The following is a 19,132-nucleotide window of genomic DNA, read 5'->3' as shown; positions in this document are numbered from 1 at the left end:
GCATCTTTTTTCAACAATGGACTGAACACTTTCCTGTGTTTTTCTAGGTTTTTGATAAACATCCCAGCAAAATTAACAACCCCTAAAAAACTTTGAAGTTGCTTCTTGTCTTTGAGATTCTCTGGAAAATTCTGCACCTTTTCCACTATGTGTTCTTGCAGAATTATTCCTGACTCATCGATTTCAATTCCGAGGAATTCAATCTTTCTTGTAGCAATGACTGCTTTCTTTTCCGATAAAACCAGTTCTTCTTTTTTACAAACATTAGAGAAAATCTCCAAATGTTTAACATGTTCATTCATATCTTTAGATGCTATCAAAACATCGTCGATGTAAACAAACATAAACTTAAAATAATCTTTAAAGAGATTATCCATTTTTCTTTGGAATATCTGTGGTGAATTAGCCAATCCCATTGGTAATACCTCCCAGATATAATGTCCTTGTGGTGTGGAGAAAGCTGTGAATTTCTTGCTTTCTTCCTGCATCCGAATCTGATAGAATCCGGACTTGCAATCAAACTTAGAGAATATCTTGGCGTTGCGTATGCAACTAATCAAGTGTTCTCTACTAGGTATAAAATACCCATCAAACTCCAGAATCTTATTAATTTCTTGATAATTAATAACCAATCTGGGTTTCCCTCGTTTAATCTCACCATGATTTCTTACCAGAAAACCTGGACTGCTATATGGTGACATTCCTGCTTTGATCAATCCAAGGTCCAAATGTTCCTTGATTATAATCTGCATATCCCTCTGATCAATGATGTTCATTGGGATGGGTTTACAACGGACAAATTCATACTCTTTGCCTTCCTTAATCTTAAGGCAAGCCCTGAGTTGATTTCTGTCCCACCATGCCAAGGGATCTTCGTTGTAATTTTCTTTGATCCTCTTCTTGACATCTTCCAATGATACCTTAGACTCGAACTCTATTTCATTTGTTTGTAGAGTTATCTTAAGGCATTCTATATCTTCTGGTTGGAGTTCTTTATCTGCTCTCAACTGGAGCATTGTTTCTCCAAACCGTCTTGAATCCTTCATTTTTGGGTTCAGAAGTTTTCCTGAATCACCACGCTTGCTGCGAAACTGGATCGGCAATTTTCTGTAAAACGCCTCTCGAAGTCGTTGGACTATGATTTTGTGAGCACATGGTGTTGTGAACACTAATCTTCTAGTCTCGTTTTCTTGTGTATAGGACTTGAACATTTGTAGGAAATTATTTCCTAACAATATGTCAGCTCCTGTATCATGAAAATAAATTGGTGGTGTCTTTACTTTGTACCAAGGTGTTTGTCCCGCACCGCCAATCATAATTTCAGTCATCTTAATCCCTTTACATAGGATTAAGATTCTCCTGGAAAAGTCTCTTCCAGCAATCTTGGGTAACTCTTCTTCCAAATTACTTGGAAAAACTCCTCGTTTTGCTGTACATATTCCAGCACCTGAATCAATATATGCAGCGAAGTATTCTGCCTTATATTGTTCATACAACATTCCTACTGGAATGTATATGGAGAATGGACTTGTGGTCATTGGATTTTCCACATTTTTTCTTCTGCCATAAACTCCATTCCATGTTCTAGACGTTTCCAAGGTTTGTGTTCCTCGAGAAACTCTAGTCCAAGAATCAGTCGATTTGATTCTTTTCCCGGAATTCCTTGAATATGGACTTCCAATTCTCCGATATTAATCAGTCCTTGGTAAGTTCCCATCGCAGGTTGTTCTAAATAGTATATTGAATTACAAGGAAATTGATTCCTTTGCTTTGTAATGTCAAATACTATTTCAACCTCCTTCCACCCTTCCGGGCATCTAAGTTTTCCTATTGTAGAAAAACTTTTTAGCTCCTGTTGGGTGTCTATGACAGGCCTTTTATCCCATCTGTAACTTGTAATTCTATCTCCTTGAAAAGATAGTCTTCTTGATTCCAATCTAAGACTTTGATTCCTTTGTAGAATCGGGTTGTCTTGGATTTGGATATCTGTTTCCTGTATTAAAGGAAACTCGACTCTTTCTGGATAAATTGCCTGTGCAACTTTTCCGAATATTTCAGGGATTTCTATAAACTCGTTTCTAATAAACAACTCAGAATGGTGTGTATTAGATAGAGCATATGAAATCTGATAGGTAATAGAATATGGTCTATTACCTTCTTTCATCAACCTTTTTTCCTTGAAGTTCTGATGCAATGTCAAGGCTCGGCTGAAATCTCGATCTGCCAGGTTGTAGGCTATCCTTGGATAGATTACTCCTACAATTTTTCCTGCACAGAGGTTTCCTGAGATTGTCCCCAGTACTGAATCTTGTAGATTCCCCATTCTTTTATCGCATATAGCGATATCAATTGGTGAATCTATCCCTTCTTTGAAGGTAGCCTTTATCATAATCTGGATTGCTCCTATATGAATCCAGGACATAGTCCTTGATACTTCTATCTTGAGTTTTTGTAATTCCTCCTTGATTTCTTCGGAAGGAATTAGCTGCATCTCCATTCTATTTCCTGTAAGTTCCATTGGGATTGCCATTTCCCTTCTAGAAACTTTATAGATTAGATGATGCTTTCTGTTTCTTAGGCCAAGACTTCCTAAGAACTTTTCTACCTGTCCTGCAGAGAAACCTTGATATCTCTGTAGACTCGGATTTTCTCTCATGATTCTTTGAACCATGTTATGAGATATTGTTGTCTGACTGAAAAACCCAGACAGATCTTCATGTGTTTCGTGTCGAAACACCTCTTCTTCAGTCAGATTCCGATTCTGTTCCATCAGAGTCTTCCTGACTTAAGACTTCTTCTTCTTCATATATACTTTCATCTGAGGCGATGTCCTCAAATCGGTATACTTGAATAAGATCTTGGTAATAAACTGCTTCTTCAATATCCGGGGTAGGATCAAAGCGTTTAATACCTCTGTTTTCATTTTCTGGACAGTTGGTCGATATATGACCTCTTGCTCCACATGTCCAGCAATTACAATCCTTGAAACTTTCATTGGCTCTAGTATGAGCTCTTCTGAAAGTTTTCTTTGTAGGTGTTCTTCCTGTGCTTCGAGTTGAACTCGGTGCTTGGGATGATATCCTACTTCTCGATGGTCCGCTTCTTTGTCCAGATTTATAAGATCTGGCTTTCTGTCTAGACCATACGGTTCTTGGTTTCCAAGAACTTCTCCCACTTCGTGCATAAGGATGAGTCCTAAAGCTTTTCCTTTTATGCTTCTGTGGTTTACTTCCAATAATTGTTGGAAGATCATTTTCCTTACAACATAAAGGAGTTCTTTTGTTGATACCCCTTAAGCGTTTGTAATTCTTTTGTAATGCTGCCATATGGCACCATTCTGCCAATTTTCCTTTAAGGAAAGAGGCTCTTCTTGCCAACGTATCTGGATTACCAGGTACGTATTCCCTTATGAGCATTTCTCTCCAAGGGCTCGGCATTTTGGCGAAGAAAAGCTGCATAGCTATATCCTCTTCGACTACTGAATTCCATCTGTATTTAGTGAATAACATAATGTATTCATCCACCAAACATATGTCATGTAATTCAAGACTATACAGAGCTTGAGTGTATTTCTTCTTCTTCTCTGTATCTTGACTGTTGAAATAGTCTACCCCTATAAAGTGTGCTTTAAATAGGGTAGCCATTTTTCCCGCGATCTCACTAAGAGATTCTCCAACTAGGACTGACTCTTTCATGTCTGATGAAGTCATGTCCCAAGCAATTTTCACTGATCCCATAAGACTCATTTCCAAAAGTTTAATGAATCCTTCTTTGTTGAGATCAAGTGTTCCTGCTGCAATTCTCATAGCAGATGTCCAATCGTCTATGAGGTCTTCTCTGTTTTTGAAGTCTAATACATCAAGGTTAAGCATAACCCCGTAAGGATGTATAGGATCTAAAACAGTTTTTCCATAGGGTGTTTGGTGCAAGGGAATTTGACTTCTCCTTACCCTTGTCCCTGCTGGGTGTGATCCTCCACCCGTATGGAAATCAGTTTGAGATTCTCTCATATTTACATTATGAGATCCCATACTTTCCCTTGGTTCCTGAGAAGATGACCAGGTTATTGCAGGTGGTGTTTCACCTACTGCTGTGTTCATCTTTAGATCTACTACCTTGAGATTTGCGAAAGATTCCGCAAGTTCTTGTAGATCCTCCAAACCAATCCTTTCTAAAGTTGTCATCATATGAATTTCTTTTCTGAGACAGACTTGATTAGATTGATCATCTTTTCTTCTTCAGTCAAAGGTTTTGACACCACTCTGGCCTTCCCTTGTTGATGTAACAAAGGTTCAGTGCCAAAAGATGGTGGTAACCATCCTCCCGAAGTTCTTCTACTAGAACTTGGTTGTTGTTCTAGTTTCTGAATTCTTGTTTGAATATCCTTTATTAATCCCAGAATTTCTTCTTGGGTTTCAAGGATTTTCTCAACTCGTTGTGGTACAAAATACAGCATATTGCCATAATTTTGGACTGTTTTTTGAATTTCTCTAAGATCTAAAGAGAGCTTAGAGGAGTCTGGAACTATCTTCAGAAACTTATTATTTTGTATCATAAGTTTACCTGAGATTTTACCTGAGGGTGCAGTAGCTTCCCTTCGTAAATCTGCTCTCTAACAATAGTTAGATAAACTTGTGTATATTCCAAAATATTGGAATAGTTCTTGTAAATTATTTTTCTCGAACTAAAGTTCGGATTCATAATTTTCGAAATTCTCCTTCTCATACATTTAGTTGCTAGTAATAATAAAATTTTTGTGTTTGAAATAAATTAACCATGCTCTGATACCATTTTCGGGAGCGCGAAGATCAATTAAAATCAAAATAGAAGACAAGGGTATTTTTGGCCTTTTTAGAAAAATTTTCTCTCTCCAAGTACTAAAACCAAATTTCATATGTTTTGGGTACTGATACCCAATTAACCCTTTAGTTTTTCTCTCATTATCCCCCATTATGACATGTTTTTAATGATGCAATCCCCACCGTCAATTTCTCATTTCCCTATCTTTAAACCCGAGATTCCTTCATCCCTTCGTTATTCAAAAGTAAAAAGAAAAAAAAAGATTTCCTTCATCCCAAACACAAACACACTGCATTAACGTACAACGAGAACCACTAAATAAGAAAACCAAAAACATTGGCCCCAATTCTCCAAACCCTAATTCAACCACAGCAATGGACTCGCGCCGTGTTCCTCGCACAGTCAGCGACCCAAAATTCCGGCAAGTCGGATTCATCGCCCCGGGAGCTCCACCCGACCGGTCTCAATCGGCTCCACCCGACCCCACATCATCGTCGCCTCCTGTCTCCAACATTTCACCCTCCGGAAACTCCTTATATCCCGTCATGATCCCGCCGCCGCGGAACTTACCCACTGACCTCTCTCGCCACTCTCCTCACGGGCCACCGTTATCCCTTCTCCATGCCTCCCGCGCTGCGGATTCTTCTATTCCAGTTGGAAGCTACAACCCCTCGGAGTTCATATCTCCTACGGCGGTTATATATTTCTCTGAGGACCATATATCCCCTAAGTTGGGAGTCAGGGGTAGTTCTGGAAAATTTGCCACTTCTTTGCCTGCTGGTGGATTCGAAATGGCAGCTGTTAAGCAGAATAGTGTGGTCAAATTGGATCACGATGTCTCAGGTGTTTTTTTCTTTCTGGTTTTTCACCCTTGTTCGACTGAATTTCTAGATTGTCTTTATGATACGATTTTCAATTGAGAAAATAGATGAAGGTGCAAATATGGAAATGCGAAAAGAGCAGAGGCCTGCTGGTGGAAAGCCATTAAAGGAGAAGACCTCCAAGGCTGAAAGACGCGCTTCTCAAGAGGCTCAAAGAGCGGCAAAGGCTTCTGCTAGAGGTGAATAGTTTATGTTTATTTTGGAGAGATTTATGTTAGCGAGTTAACTTTTACTTGAGCTGCTTTTGAACTGATAGTGGATGTGCCCCTCAATTTAGCATTCACCGTTGACAGTGTCTTTTTGTTTCAAATTGTTTCCAAGTGACTGATCAGTGTTTTGGTCTTGTTTACTTTTTTTCTCTGGAACGATTAAAGCTAAGATATTGCTTGTGGTGACAATTGAGGAGATGAGTGGTCATTGATTTTGAGTCAAAATAAGCGTTTTTTGTGGGGAGATCAAAATATTTTATAATTCCAGTATGTTCGGGTGGGTGAATTTCATTGTCCTATCTGATGTTGTAAAGCTTAGGTGATTTAAAGATTCGATTTGTTCGGCTGGTAGTTCCTTATCTGTGGTTTAGCATTGAATGATCTCTTCATCTGTTTCTGAACCAATTTGGGGCTCTTCCTTCGTAAAATGGCTTAACACTGGCATGCATTTAATTCAATATCTTGTGCCATCCTGCACATATTAAGTTGAAGAACCTCTCAGTCTATTAGTTTTGCTCTAACTCTAGAGTATTATTTTGAGTTCCTCGGCACTGTATGCTGAAAATTTAATCTTATTGCCCAGCTTTGCCTGTTGTCTTCCTATTTTTTTCCATTTGGTGGATGATCCGTGTCAATTAGATAAGTTATTGCTATGCAAATCCGTCTTTTTACTATTTCAGAAATTGTGTCTGAATTCCTTTTCATTTTATTTTAATGTTATATCTTTCCAGGTGAGGGAAATAAGGCTTCTGTTGCTTCTGGGGCCAATTCTGCAAATGTCAATACTGGTAAGGCTGTGAAGGTGGTTCCACAAAGGACAGACAGCTCTCCTGTTGCCGCTTCTGAGAAAAAAGGTGGTGAACGCCAACCAGATAAAGATAGAAAGAAAGACGTCCCTCATCCTAGGATGCAGTTTGATGATAAAAATAGAGTTGAGAAGGCAAAGAAACGATCGGTGGTAAAACAAATTGAAGCAAAAAACAGGGTTGAACTCTTCAGGCATTTACCTCAGTATGAACATGGAACGCGGCTTCTTGACCTCGAATCGAAGTTCTTTCAACTTGATACTGTTCATCCTGCAGTTTACAAGGTAACTAAGGCACATATATTTGTTTGTAAGCTTGGCGTTGGTGAAAGGAAGTACCTTGGCTATGAAGAGTATGCATGACTTTATACAAAGTTTTTGGTCATAATAATCTTTGCCAGGGATTGTCAACTTTCCCGCAATATATCATAGACTGTAAAATAATTAGTCCCATTCTTGTTGCAGTCTGTCCTATCCTGACTTTACACTTGTCAGGTTGGTCTAAGATATCTAGATGGCGATATTGCTGGTGGCAATGCTCGCTGTGTTACTATGCTCCTTGCATTTCAAGAGGCGATTAAAGACTACTACACACCACCAGAGAAAGCCCTGATCAGGGACTTGACTATAAAAATTAATGGTTACATCTCTTTTCTGATTGAATGCAGACCCCTTTCAATCAGCATGGGGAATGCTATTAGATTTCTTAAAACCCGAATTGCAAAATTACCTTTGAGCCTCTCCGAGTCTGAGGCAAAAGCAAGTCTTATCTCAGATATTGAACATTTTATTAGCGAAAAGATAATTCTAGCAGATAAGGTCATTGTAAATCACGCTGTGACAAAAATTAGGGATGGTGATGTTCTTCTCACATATGCTTCATCATCTGCTGTCGAGATGGTGTTTTTACATGCTCATGAACTTGGTAAACAGTTCCGGGTTGTGGTAGTCGATTCACGTCCAAAGCTTGAAGGACAAAAGTTGCTTCGTAGGCTCGTGGGAAAGGGTATTATCTGTACATACACTCATATAAATGCTGTTTCTTATATCATGCACGAGGTGACTAGAGTATTTTTGGGTGCTTCATCGATATTGTCTAATGGGACGGTTTATTCGAGGGTTGGCACCGCATGTGTTGCTATGGTTGCTCATCAGTTCCGCATCCCAGTCTTGATATGTTGTGAAGCATACAAATTTCATGAAAGGGTTCAACTTGATTCAATCTGCTCCAATGAACTTGGTACGCAAATAGCTTTTTCTTGATAAGACTTGCCTTCATTAGCGACTGCTTACATTTCCTGCCAACACCATGACATGACATGCCATTACAGGTGATCCTGATACCATCTCGAGAGTTTCTGGCAGAAAAGAAATCAGTTCTTTAGATGGTTGGACCAAAAGTGAGAATCTACAAATGCTGAATCTGATGTAAGCTTGGTTTTGTTCTTTACACGATTTCATATTGTAACTCTATTTGTTATTGTACTGGCTTACCTTTTCATTTCATTGTTTCAGTTATGATGCAACACCTTCTGATTATGTTTCAATGATCATAACAGACTATGGCATGGTAAGTTGTTTTGTATCCCTTTATATGAAGCCAAGTGATGTGTAAAATTTTCTTTTCTAGAAACATGTTCATATTAAAATCTTAACCACCACCCCACTCCGTCCCCCCAAAAAAAGTTCTGTTTATGAACTCTTCGCATCTTGCGTGGATTGACAATTTCTTTAGTTTATACTTCATACCGTAGTGGGGAAAAATGCATTTGTGTTTCATTATTTATTTGGTAAATATTTTGATTTTTTTTAAAAATAAAAATGGAATGTTCCATTTGATTATGGGAAAAAATGAATGTACTCCCCTCATCTGGCTTGGTTTTGAGTGCTTCATTTAGTTTTCCTGTTTGTTCCTGTTATTCCCTTTCCATGCAGCTGATTTATTTTCGTGTGAACAAATGATAATGTTTGTTTAGATACCACCTACGAGTGTGCCTGTCATCGTTCGAGAATATCGTAGAGAACACTTGTGGACATAAAGTTGTATACCGCAGATCCCGGTTTGTGTTGTATCCCATTTTAGGAATAATAAGGATTTATGTCATGACAAGAACTGATTTCTGATTTCAATTTTTCACCTGATTCTGTGAAGAGTGCGAATATTCCGCCTCTCCGGGCAAATTTTGGATGGAATGTATCATGTCTTCATGAGCTTTTGTAAGCCTTTAATGAATTTTTGTATTCTTACCATCTTTTATTCACATTGTCTATCAATAATTTTTGAAATAATGTTACCTATCGTCCGTTTGTCACACATCTTAATTCTTAATTTATGTAAACATAGGAAGTCTGTTACCAAATAGCAACTGCCTTTACATGCTATCTCTCACCTTTCTTGACAGTAACAAACCAATTTTTTTTATTTTTTTATTTTTTGTGTTACCTATTGTCCGTTTGTCACAAATCTTAATTCTTAATTTATGTAAACGTATGATGGCTGCTACCAAATAGCAACTGCCTTGACATGCTATCTCTCACCTTTCTTTACAGTAACAAACCAAAAAACAAATCTCATGGCATCTTATTAAAATCACACCTGGCTTTTTAGCTATAAGAGTCTAACTAATCTACTGATCCCCTAACCGCATACACGGGAGAGAGTACTCCAAGACTCACGAAGCCAGCCAAAGCAATAATCAACATTCCCAGAGAGTTTACCAGCAATGCCTCAGCTGAGTACCGTGTTATTGTCTTGCTTGTTTGAAGAAACGTTAGTTTCTCTAAGAGACCAGTTGTGCATGTCGCCACAGCCAGACCGTAGATATATATGCCAAAAAATACATGCCAAGGTAAAAGGGTAGCTCGACTATTTCTTGAACCACCAGGATACCAATATGTAACAAATCCGGCAGCCCACTGCACATTAATACAATGAAAGCAGATATATCTCTCAATAAAATAAATAAATAAACCGATATCACATAAAGTTATACTTGTGGACTAAATTTTTATGTTCATCCTTGGCTATTTGTGTTTTTACCCATGAACCAGAGAGTTGGAACGCAAGAAGAAATGGTGTTCAGATTTAAAGCAGAAGAATAAAGATTCTCAAGGGTTCTAGACTGAGTCTGCTCCATTAGAGGTGCACAAACAAATTTAGTCCACTTCTGAACCTTACAAGCGGGTTCGCATACTGATTCGCATCTAAAATAATCGAACTGGACACAAGGTCGAACTCGTTCAAATTTGTGTGAAACCAAAGGTTGAGTTCAAATTATGATATTTGATAGCTGACAAGCCGCTCATGAACTTCAATTATTGATTAATATTTTTTATTTTTTAAACATATTCATAATCAAATGAGCTCACAAACTTGAAACCATATAATAGACCTGAACTCCGAACAAGAAAAGACATGCTATGCCCAGCCACGAGTGTAGGCTGTAGAAATTATCAATTCCTTTGTCAATGTGAAACTTCCAAGCGGCCCATAATCCAACGATGCCGCAACAGAACGCCAAGAATTGCAGAGAAAGATGAACCAGTTTTTTGAAACCTTTTGTTCCTGAAACAGTCTTATAGGCTAGCATTGCTGCAAAATTCATTCGATGTGGTTAAAAAATGACAGTGAATAGTGAAAGCTCAAAGTCAATAACAACCACAGCTTAAATCACACAGGTTCGCACCAAAGGAAAAAAGGTTTGTATACAAACGAAATGCTATTAGAGAAGATAGCGGCAAGGTAATTTTAACCTCTAGATTCTCTCTTTGAATCTACTGTTACTTACAAGTTCCACTGATTATATATGGAATTCTGAACTGTTATCGTATTTCGCAGATTGTTGTTACCTTCACCATTAAGAAGAACGAGGCCAGTCACCATCAAAAGAGGATGAACCTGAAAAAACCCAAAGAAGAAATTCCACCCAATTCAATAACAAATTCACCACCAACACCAGTACCACCATCCATAATTTACTCGAAAACCCATTAAAATAAATAAAACAGCGATAAAATAAAAGTAAACCAAGAAAAAAAAAGAAGCAAGAAGGAGAACAATACGTTAAAAATGAGATCTTTGTTTTCGGATACAAGCGCTAATCCACCTCTGTAATACACAGTCCATAGTAGTATCAATGCGAAAACTCCAATTCCGATTGTCCTCACCAGTGGGATGATCGAGAACTGAACAATCGGAACTGCCATTCAAAGAATTTGTCCGTTGAGTGGTGAGTAATTCTGATCTTCTTGTGTGTGATAAGAGTGAGGTCTTGATTTAGTACTCGGGTGGATCTCTTGTTTACAACATCAAGAAAAGAATAGGCGCTGTGGACCGACAAACGTCGTCACCATTTTCCTCGTTGAAAAAATTACAAATCAACAGAAAAATCAATTTCATTAAATTCCATCTTTTTTTATTCGTTTCGGTTTGGACCTAAATTACATATAACCATTAAAAAAAAGATGATTTTATCGTCAATGAAATGTTTCATTTTCTCAAAACCATTTTTATGCTTTATTTTGAGCAACCCTTTAATATCAAATCCAACATTATAGAAAGAGTTAATTAATATATAGTATAAATCCAACATTATAGGAAGAGTTAATTAATTGATAATATAAATCCAACATTATAGAAAGAGTTAATTAATTAATAATATAACCCGTTTGGTAATAGATTATGATTATCTTTAATTTTTTAAAAGAAAAGAAAAAAGAATAATAATTGTCTTTATCTTTTAAATAAAGTGAATAACAAGGAGCCCATTAGCGATGCATTCTTTTGCATAAAAATTTACCAAAAAGCCTTAAACTTTTTTCTTATTACGCTCCAGTTCGAGTTCGCTAACTGGATTCATTTACTCAGCTCAAGGGTAATTGCGTCCAATTGTTGTACTTTGCCAAACCCCCACTTTTTTGTGAGGGGAAATATCCATGTTACCCCCACACTATGGAGGGATGATGGATGGGCAATTAAGTAATCAAACAAAAAGTAAAATAATTAATTAATTAATAGCAGCACACGACGAAAGACGACTCTGTGAAGCAAAGAGAGTTTCGAAACATTACCGGATTTAACCCATAGTATTCGCCGGAATTGGGAACTATGTCCACGTCCGATTTAGGATTTCCGCAAATTTAGGGTTTCCTTTTCCCCTTTGCTACTCAAATTCACCACTCCGTTCAATAAAATCTATTTTCCCTCTTTTTTTAATGCTCGGTTAGGTGATCTGGAAACCTGCGGAAGATGTTTTCCCCGCCGAAGTTCTGGTCGTCTACGCCAAGGAGCGTGTCGGCTCAAAAGAACGGGTCTATTTCTGAGAAGGTTCCGGGCTTGAACTCTACCCCTAGCAATGGTCCGGCATCAACCAAAGGCAAAGCCATTACTTTTGTTGGGAGCGGCGGTAACATGGACGAAGAATCGTTGGCTGAGAGGATATCCAACTTGGAGAATGAGGTTTGTATGTACTTTATTTTTGTGCAATCAGTTGCTCTTTTATTTCTACGACTGTCGATTTTCAGGGTGTTTCTCATTGTTTTCTTTTGGAGCGACCTTTCAAGAGATTGCGTATAGCGTTTTTTTAAGGCCGTGTTGGTTTAAATTCCATCTTTTCATTCTTAACTGCTATAGTTTCTGTTTTAAAATGTTTTTGTTAATGTTCTGGTTCGTTTTTATCAGTTGTTCGACTTGAAATTGCATGTGTCCTTGCAAGAAATACTGTTGGTTTAAATGTTTCTATGTTGATCTTCTTCCTACTGTTATTTCTTGCAGCTTTTTGAGTATCAGTACAATCTTGGGCTTCTTTTGATTGAGAAAAAGGAGTGGGCTTCAAAGTATGAAGAAATTGAAGAAGCTTCAATCGAGGCATCTGATGCTTTCAGAAGTGAACAAGCTGTTCATTTGAGTGCAATGTCTGAAGCTGAGAAACGGGAAGAGAATTTGAAGAAGGCGTTGGGTATTGAAAGACAGTGCGCACTCGAAGTAAGATTTACACTTTCCAAATTACCTTATGAATATTTCCATCCTGAAGACAGACACTGTTTTTCCTCATGCATTATATGATTAGTTCCGAATTCTGAAGGAATATGATAATTGCCAAGATGTAACCATAGGAACACGAAGCTCAGGTCCTTTGCCTTGAGTGTGAAGCACGCTCTTGAGTGTTCCCTTTAATGTAGGACTGGTAGTCCAAAGGGTGATGCTATTTGATAATAATTTGTTTGTACTTGTATGTTTTATCATTATATAGTAGTTTGTAAAGGCATATTAGATTAAATGGCACAATTGTTTTTAGATTTTAGAATGTTAAGCCTCGGTGTGCCTCTTTCTGATGAGGACCTTGCAGTCTTGCACTTATGCTCGACGATACTCGTGTGCTTTGTACATCTAATAATTATTGATGTAAATTAATATTGTCTAATAAAGGATCTGTCAACTGGCCATATGTTACTAATGAATGTTAACGTTTATGAATGTAACAATCAATTGAATATGTCTAATTTGTTTTAATAATTTTATGGGAAAATGAGTGACATAATTGTTGGTGAATTATTTGGAACGTTAATAAGATAATATTTTTGAGTCGTTAATGTTGTTAAAATCTAATGTGTTTTTTTGGTGATTAATGCCAACAAATTTTTTATCCTGAAGTCGGAATAATCTGGTTGTAGTTGATTAATTCTCATGTTTCGTCACAGCTCGAGAAAGCTTTGCGAGAAATGCGCTCAGAATATGCTGAAATTAAATTTAATTCTGATTCTAAACTAGCCGAGGCAAGTGCATTAGTTGCCAGTGTTGAAGAAAAATCATGGGAGGTTGAAGCAAAATTCCATGCAGCTGATACCAAACTTGCTGAAGTGAACCGGAAAGGTTCTGAAATTGAGAGGAAGTTATTTGAGATTGAGGCTCAAGAAGCTGCGCTTCGAAGAGAACGGCTCTCCTTTAACTCAGAGTATAACTGCATCTTTAACTCTCTTATTATCCCTTTTACTTCCTTGCACAATCAATATTTTTTTAATATTCACCTGACTGATGTTGGTAGCTGTAGCTTTTGTCTGAAAGTTTTCATTTGTTCAGCCGCGAAACACATGAGGCTGCCTTGTCAAAAAAGAAGGAAGACTTGAGGGAGTGGGAACGTAAATTACAGGAAGCTGAAGAGAGACTGGCTGATGGTGGAAGATTACTGAATCAAAGGGAGGAGAGGGCAAACGAGAATGATAAGATCCTGAAGCAAAAACAGAATGACCTTGAAGAGCTGCAAACGAGGATTGAGGTGGCTAAGTCAATGTTGAAGAGCAAAGAAGATGATTCAAGCATCAGACTAGCAAACCTAGCTATCAAGGAAAAGGCAAGTTTCTATTTCACTCAGATCCATTAATTGATATGTTACAGGTGGCACAATCTGTTTTTTTCTTTTCTTAACTGTCAGTTATGAATGCAGGAAGCTGAATGTATTCAGAAGAGCTTAGAGGTGAAAGAAAATCAGTTACTTGAATTGGAAGAAAAGTTAAATGCAAGAGAAAGAGTGAGTACTTGCAGTCATGTTTATGTGATGTTGTACAAATATACTGGATTGCGTCCAGGATTTATTAATTACATAGTAGTATGTGGGCCATTTCTTTAGATAGTGGAACACCACAAGACCGTTATCTGTTACCGTACAAACTAGTATTTTCTCGATTGTCCTGCTTCCAGTATGATAACAGATAACTTATGGGAGCTGTTTATGATTCCAGTTGATAGAAGTTCATTTTGAGCGAATGTTAACCCGTGCAATCTCTTTTGCATAAGAAAGACAGTTAGATATTCGAGGAATGATTAATAATCTGCGGTGCATTTTATTATTCTGCTGAATCAAACTAGGATCATACTACACCTTTTCCATTTCTTGTTTATTCATATAGCTAAATTAGATGGAATAGCCAGTCCTAAAGCTAACACGGTTTTTGAGGTTGGTTTTTTGGTGTCTGACCTTCACAAATCTAAAAAATGCCACTATTTTTCTCTTCTTCTTGGTGTTTCTGATTACTTTTTAATGGACGTTCTTTTATATATACAGTTGGAAATTCAGAGTTTGGTGGATGAACACAAAGCCATACTTGCTAAAAAGCAAGAGGAATACGAGATGGAGGTGGAACAGAAGAGAAAGCTTCATGATGAACAAGTAAAAAATAAGGTAGTTGAATTGGAGAAAAAAGAAGCGGAAATTATTCATATGGAAGAGAAAGTGAAGAAAAGAGAAGAGGCAGTTGAAAAGAAGATGGAGAAAGTGAGGGAGAAGGAAATTAATTATGAATCAAGGTCTAAAGCTTTGAAGGAAAGAGATAAGCTGCTTAAAAGTGAAGTGAAAAGTTTGGAGAAGGATAAGGAACAAGTGCTTGCTGAAAAGGAAGCCCTGCTCAGTATAAAGGCTGAGCTTGAAAATCTTAGGGCTGACATTGAAAAACAGGAGTTAATATTAAGTGAAGAGAGAGAACAGCTAAAGATATCAGAAGATGAAAGGTTAGAACATGCCCATCTGCAATCCGAATTGAAACAGGAGATAGAGAAATGTAGATACCAAAGTGAACAACTGATGAAGGAAACTGAAGAGTTGAAGCAAGAAAAAGAAAAATTCGAGAAAGAGTGGGAACTGTTGGATGAAAAAAGAGCCATTGTTAAGAGAGAACTTGAAGATGCTCTTGATAAGAAAAAAAGTTTAGAAAAATATAGGCATTCTGAAGAGGTAAAATTAAACAATGAGAAGCAGGAAACACAACAGTATATACAGAGGGAATTGGAATCTCTAAAATTGGCAAAAGATAACTTTGCTGCTAACATGGAGCATGAAAAGTCGATGTTGGCAGAAAAATTTCATAATGAAACGAGTGAACTGCTTCATGATTTTGAACTGCGGAAACGTGAACTTGAAACTGAAGTACGGAAGAAGCAGGAGGAGATGGAGAGTAGTTTGCATGAGAGAGAAAAATCATTTGAGAAAGAAATGGAGAAGGAACTTGACAATATTAACAACTTGAGGGAAATGGCCAGAAGAGAAATGGAAGAGATGAAGTTGGAAAGACTTGGGATGGATAAAGAAAAACTGGATATTTTACAGATTAAGAAGCACGTAGAATCACAACAGTTTGAGATGAAAAAAGATGTTGAGGAGCTTGTTGACCTGAGTAAGAAATTGAAGGATCAGAGGGAACACTTTCTCAAGGAAAGAGAGCGCTTCATTACATTTGTCCAGGAACAGAAAAGCTGCAACATTTGTGGGGAGATAATTCGTGAGTTCTTGCTATCTGATCTCCACCCACTGTCCGAATTTAAAAACCTGGAGGCTCCTCAACTACCCAGAGTAACAGAGAATTATCCGGAGACAGGTGAAGGCACTTTTGAGAGGATTAATGATGGATCACCCCATATTTTAGTTAATTCTGGATCTCATGTTGCTGGTGGGAGTGGAGCCATGTCTTGGTTGCGAAAATGTACCTCAAAGATATTTAAGTTGTCTCCTGGAAAGAAACTTGAACTTCATTATGAACCTAATGCCCAAGGGTCATCCATGCTCTATGGGAAGCAAATTGATTTGTCCTCACCGGAGACATTGCCAAGCAATGAAAGTGGTCCCAAGCCATCCCCGCAAGATGTAAGTGATTCTTTTGATGTCCAAATAATAGAATCTGATGGTGGCATTAGGGAAGTGGAAGCTGTTCAAGCTCCAACAGTTGATCAAAATTCTGGTTTGAAGGCTCGACGTCAACGTGGTAAGGGAGGCAAGCCTCGGTCGAGTAGAACACGTGCAGCGAAGGCTGTGACTGCTGGTGCTAAGGCAATTGAAGAGAGAGAGATTAACATTAATGGTGATACTGAAAATTCTGCTTTCACAATTGAGGAAAGCCAAACAGAATCTGGTCTTGTTGAAATACCCAGAAACAGAAGAAAGAGAAATCATGTTCATTTATCACAGACAACTGTAAGTGACAGCCACAGTGAAGATCATTCAGATAGCTTAAAAAATGGTAATCTCCGGAAGAGGCAACAGAGAGTTGTTACAGCTGAACAAAGCTTTGTCGGGAAACGTTACAATCTCCGGCGATCAAAAAGGCAAGTTTCTTTTTTGTCTGCAAGAGTTATGATTTTATTTTATTTTTTCATACCAAGCTATGCCTTGGATAAATGATGTTTGTAATCCTTGGAGTTTATATTGTAATGTGTGACGTTGTTTCAGCTAGTCTGAGGACGTTTTGCTGACTTAGACAGTTAGACTTGTCTTTGACTAAAATTGTTTTCTTTACCGAGCCATCTAATTCGGTTTGGACTGTTTAGCTTGCACTTGTGTGGGTTGGTTCTCTAAATGAGTGGTGACCTTTTAAGGATATCAACTGAGTGTGTCTTCTTTAGCTAAGTCATGTGACGAAAATGTATTTTGTTTTACTTTCATTGGCTGCGTTCGTTATCAAGTATGTCTCTTTTTTCTTGCTACTATCTTTCTGGGGAGACTTACGATGCTAAATTGTTAATGGTGTTAATGTTTTGATTCTCAGGCCAGTGGCATTGGCACCTAATGGATCCTTAGCTGAAGCTGAAAAGGGTGAGAAAAAGGAAAATGATGCTCACGTAGGTGAAGTTGTCCCATTTCCTGGAAAATCAAAACCTACCGAAAATGCTGAAATTGGTGGGGTTTCAAGAGAAGAAATCGACTTACTAGGAGCTGATGTCGTGCCCATGAGAAACACAGGGAAAACCATTGAGGTTCCGGTGGATAGTTCTGAAAGGGTACTCGTTTTCTCCTTTACTGTTTGAGTGCATCCTTGTTAGATATCACTCCCTTCCCTTTATCTCCTTGTTAGAAGGATTTATTTCTGGTCTATGCGACTTGCAGCTCTCTTTATCTTTCTTGATCAGCTAACCTTATCATTTGGTCAATGTACAGTTCATGAAGGCTGGAGGTACCCACAGTGATCATGATGACTTGGCAAACACCTCAGAGGCTGACATGATTTTCAGTGAGGAGGCAAATGGATCAGCTGGAGCCATGGACCACAACATTCAAGAGTTAAACAGCACAAGCTATGAGGAAGAAGATGACAATGACAGTGATGATGGTGATGACAATGAGGTTGTTCAGCCCGGTGAAGTTTCAATTGGAAAAAAGCTCTGGACCTTTCTCACCACGTAATGTCTTAGCTTGATATGCCACAAACCGTCTCCGTTTCTTGATCGATTATATCCATTTGAGTTCTCTTCTTTTTGCAGCCAAGAGTTCTCTCCTACTTGTGTGTATTAGTTGGCAAATATCAGTAAAGCTTGTATTGTTGGTGTTCTATAGTAGATGAGTAATGTAGTTGCATTCTTGCCCAGTGCACCTATTGACACTGGACTCTGGTTTCTTCATTTTCTTTAGCTTTTTATTTCAATATTGTTTGTATTTTCTGCCGCACATGAAATTGTTCTTAGTAATTTGGGTTTTCCAGTTATGTAATTTAGTCGGCACAATATGCTCTATTTACTGTTTTTTTCTATATTTGAATTCACATTGCTATTTTTATCCGTGTTGGCCGGAATTTTAGTGGAGTCGCTTGTACGACAAAACACATCTCAATTTCATTTCGACAATTTCTTTATACTATTAAAAACCAAAACTTGCTGCAGGACCTGCTTGTATACAAATGAATTTAGAAAAATGAAACAAAAATATTTATTATGCTGAGGCAAAAATTTATGTGAGACGATTTCACGGATCGTATTTTGTGAGATGAATATCTTATTTGAGTCATCCATGAAAAAATATTACTTTTTATGTTAAGAATATTAATTTTTATTGTGAATATCGATAAGGTTAATCAGTAAAAGATCTACTCAAAAGGTAAATTATTACTTCACTCTTGTTTAATTTACCTTCACTCTTTTCTATTATTCTTGTTATTATTTATTGTACTCTATTTTTTCCTCCGACACTAGTGTCTAACGTGCAAAAGCAAATACTTGAACCCAAAAGCCAGGATTTTGGCATCTTGAAATATTCAGTCGGTTTTCTAAGAACTCACCCACGGCCGACGAGGTCAAGCTAAGCAGGACTAGGTACAGAGCCGTCAAACTGACCAACTCATGACGAGACATGCCGTCCCACGGGAATGACGAGCTGATAAACTCCAACACAACTTAATGTTCATTGCAAAATAGACGAGTTAACATACGATCAACCACAATAAATAGAAATAAAAAATATTATAATTAATTAAAATTTTCATTTCATAAATAAATATTCATAAAAAATATAGAAAATTCTAATTCTTGATTTTCACACGTCTACATTTTATACAAAATAATTAATACATAAAATTAACAATTTTCATTAAAAAATATATACAGCCATAAATTCACGAAGTAAATAATTTTTTTATTTTCTTAGCAGGTTCGCGCCCTAACCCAAGCTCGCCTTGAGCTAAAT

General features: G+C 37.6%; 3 protein-coding genes across 5 annotated transcripts; 2 read left to right on the top strand and 1 right to left on the bottom strand.

Moving 5' to 3' along the window:
- Positions 1–4,995: 4,995 nt before the first annotated feature.
- Positions 4,996–8,975, top strand: LOC140836327 (translation initiation factor eIF2B subunit delta-like). Its single transcript, XM_073201764.1, has 7 exons — positions 4,996–5,643; positions 5,729–5,860; positions 6,622–6,980; positions 7,191–7,935; positions 8,027–8,123; positions 8,211–8,265; positions 8,672–8,975. Exons 1-7 carry the CDS (start codon positions 5,175–5,177, stop codon positions 8,732–8,734), a joined length of 1,920 nt encoding a protein of 639 aa, XP_073057865.1. The 5' UTR covers positions 4,996–5,174; the 3' UTR covers positions 8,735–8,975.
- Positions 8,976–9,255: 280 nt separating this feature from the next.
- LOC140836328 (transmembrane ascorbate ferrireductase 2-like) lies at positions 9,256–11,071 on the bottom strand. Its single transcript, XM_073201765.1, has 4 exons — positions 10,758–11,071; positions 10,545–10,593; positions 10,088–10,287; positions 9,256–9,611 (listed from the first exon to the last, which is right to left on the bottom strand). Exons 1-4 carry the CDS (start codon positions 10,899–10,901, stop codon positions 9,318–9,320), a joined length of 687 nt encoding a protein of 228 aa, XP_073057866.1. The 5' UTR covers positions 10,902–11,071; the 3' UTR covers positions 9,256–9,317.
- A 652-nt stretch (positions 11,072–11,723) lies between these two features.
- LOC140836325 (nuclear matrix constituent protein 1-like) lies at positions 11,724–18,186 on the top strand. 3 transcript variants are annotated; one of them, XM_073201762.1, is made up of 8 exons: positions 11,724–12,153; positions 12,469–12,678; positions 13,395–13,648; positions 13,774–14,044; positions 14,138–14,221; positions 14,756–16,785; positions 17,226–17,457; positions 17,615–18,186. In XM_073201762.1, the coding sequence occupies exons 1-8, from the start codon at positions 11,944–11,946 to the stop codon at positions 17,858–17,860; spliced, it is 3,537 nt and encodes a 1,178-aa protein (XP_073057863.1). In that variant the 5' UTR covers positions 11,724–11,943; the 3' UTR covers positions 17,861–18,186. The 3 variants fall into 3 exon arrangements, with proteins under 3 accessions (XP_073057863.1, XP_073057864.1, XP_073057862.1); XM_073201763.1 differs by having other exon boundaries at positions 13,774–14,048; positions 14,142–14,221; positions 17,624–18,186; XM_073201761.1 differs by having other exon boundaries at positions 13,774–14,048; positions 14,142–14,221.
- The last annotated feature ends 946 nt before the right edge of the window (positions 18,187–19,132 follow it).

The sequence above is a fragment of the Primulina eburnea genome, chromosome 7, assembly GCF_022965805.1.
Source record: "Primulina eburnea isolate SZY01 chromosome 7, ASM2296580v1, whole genome shotgun sequence".
NCBI lineage: Eukaryota > Viridiplantae > Streptophyta > Magnoliopsida > Lamiales > Gesneriaceae > Primulina > Primulina eburnea.
Note: the sequence above shows the minus strand (reverse complement) of the source record. Positions and strands in the feature narration are given on the sequence as shown.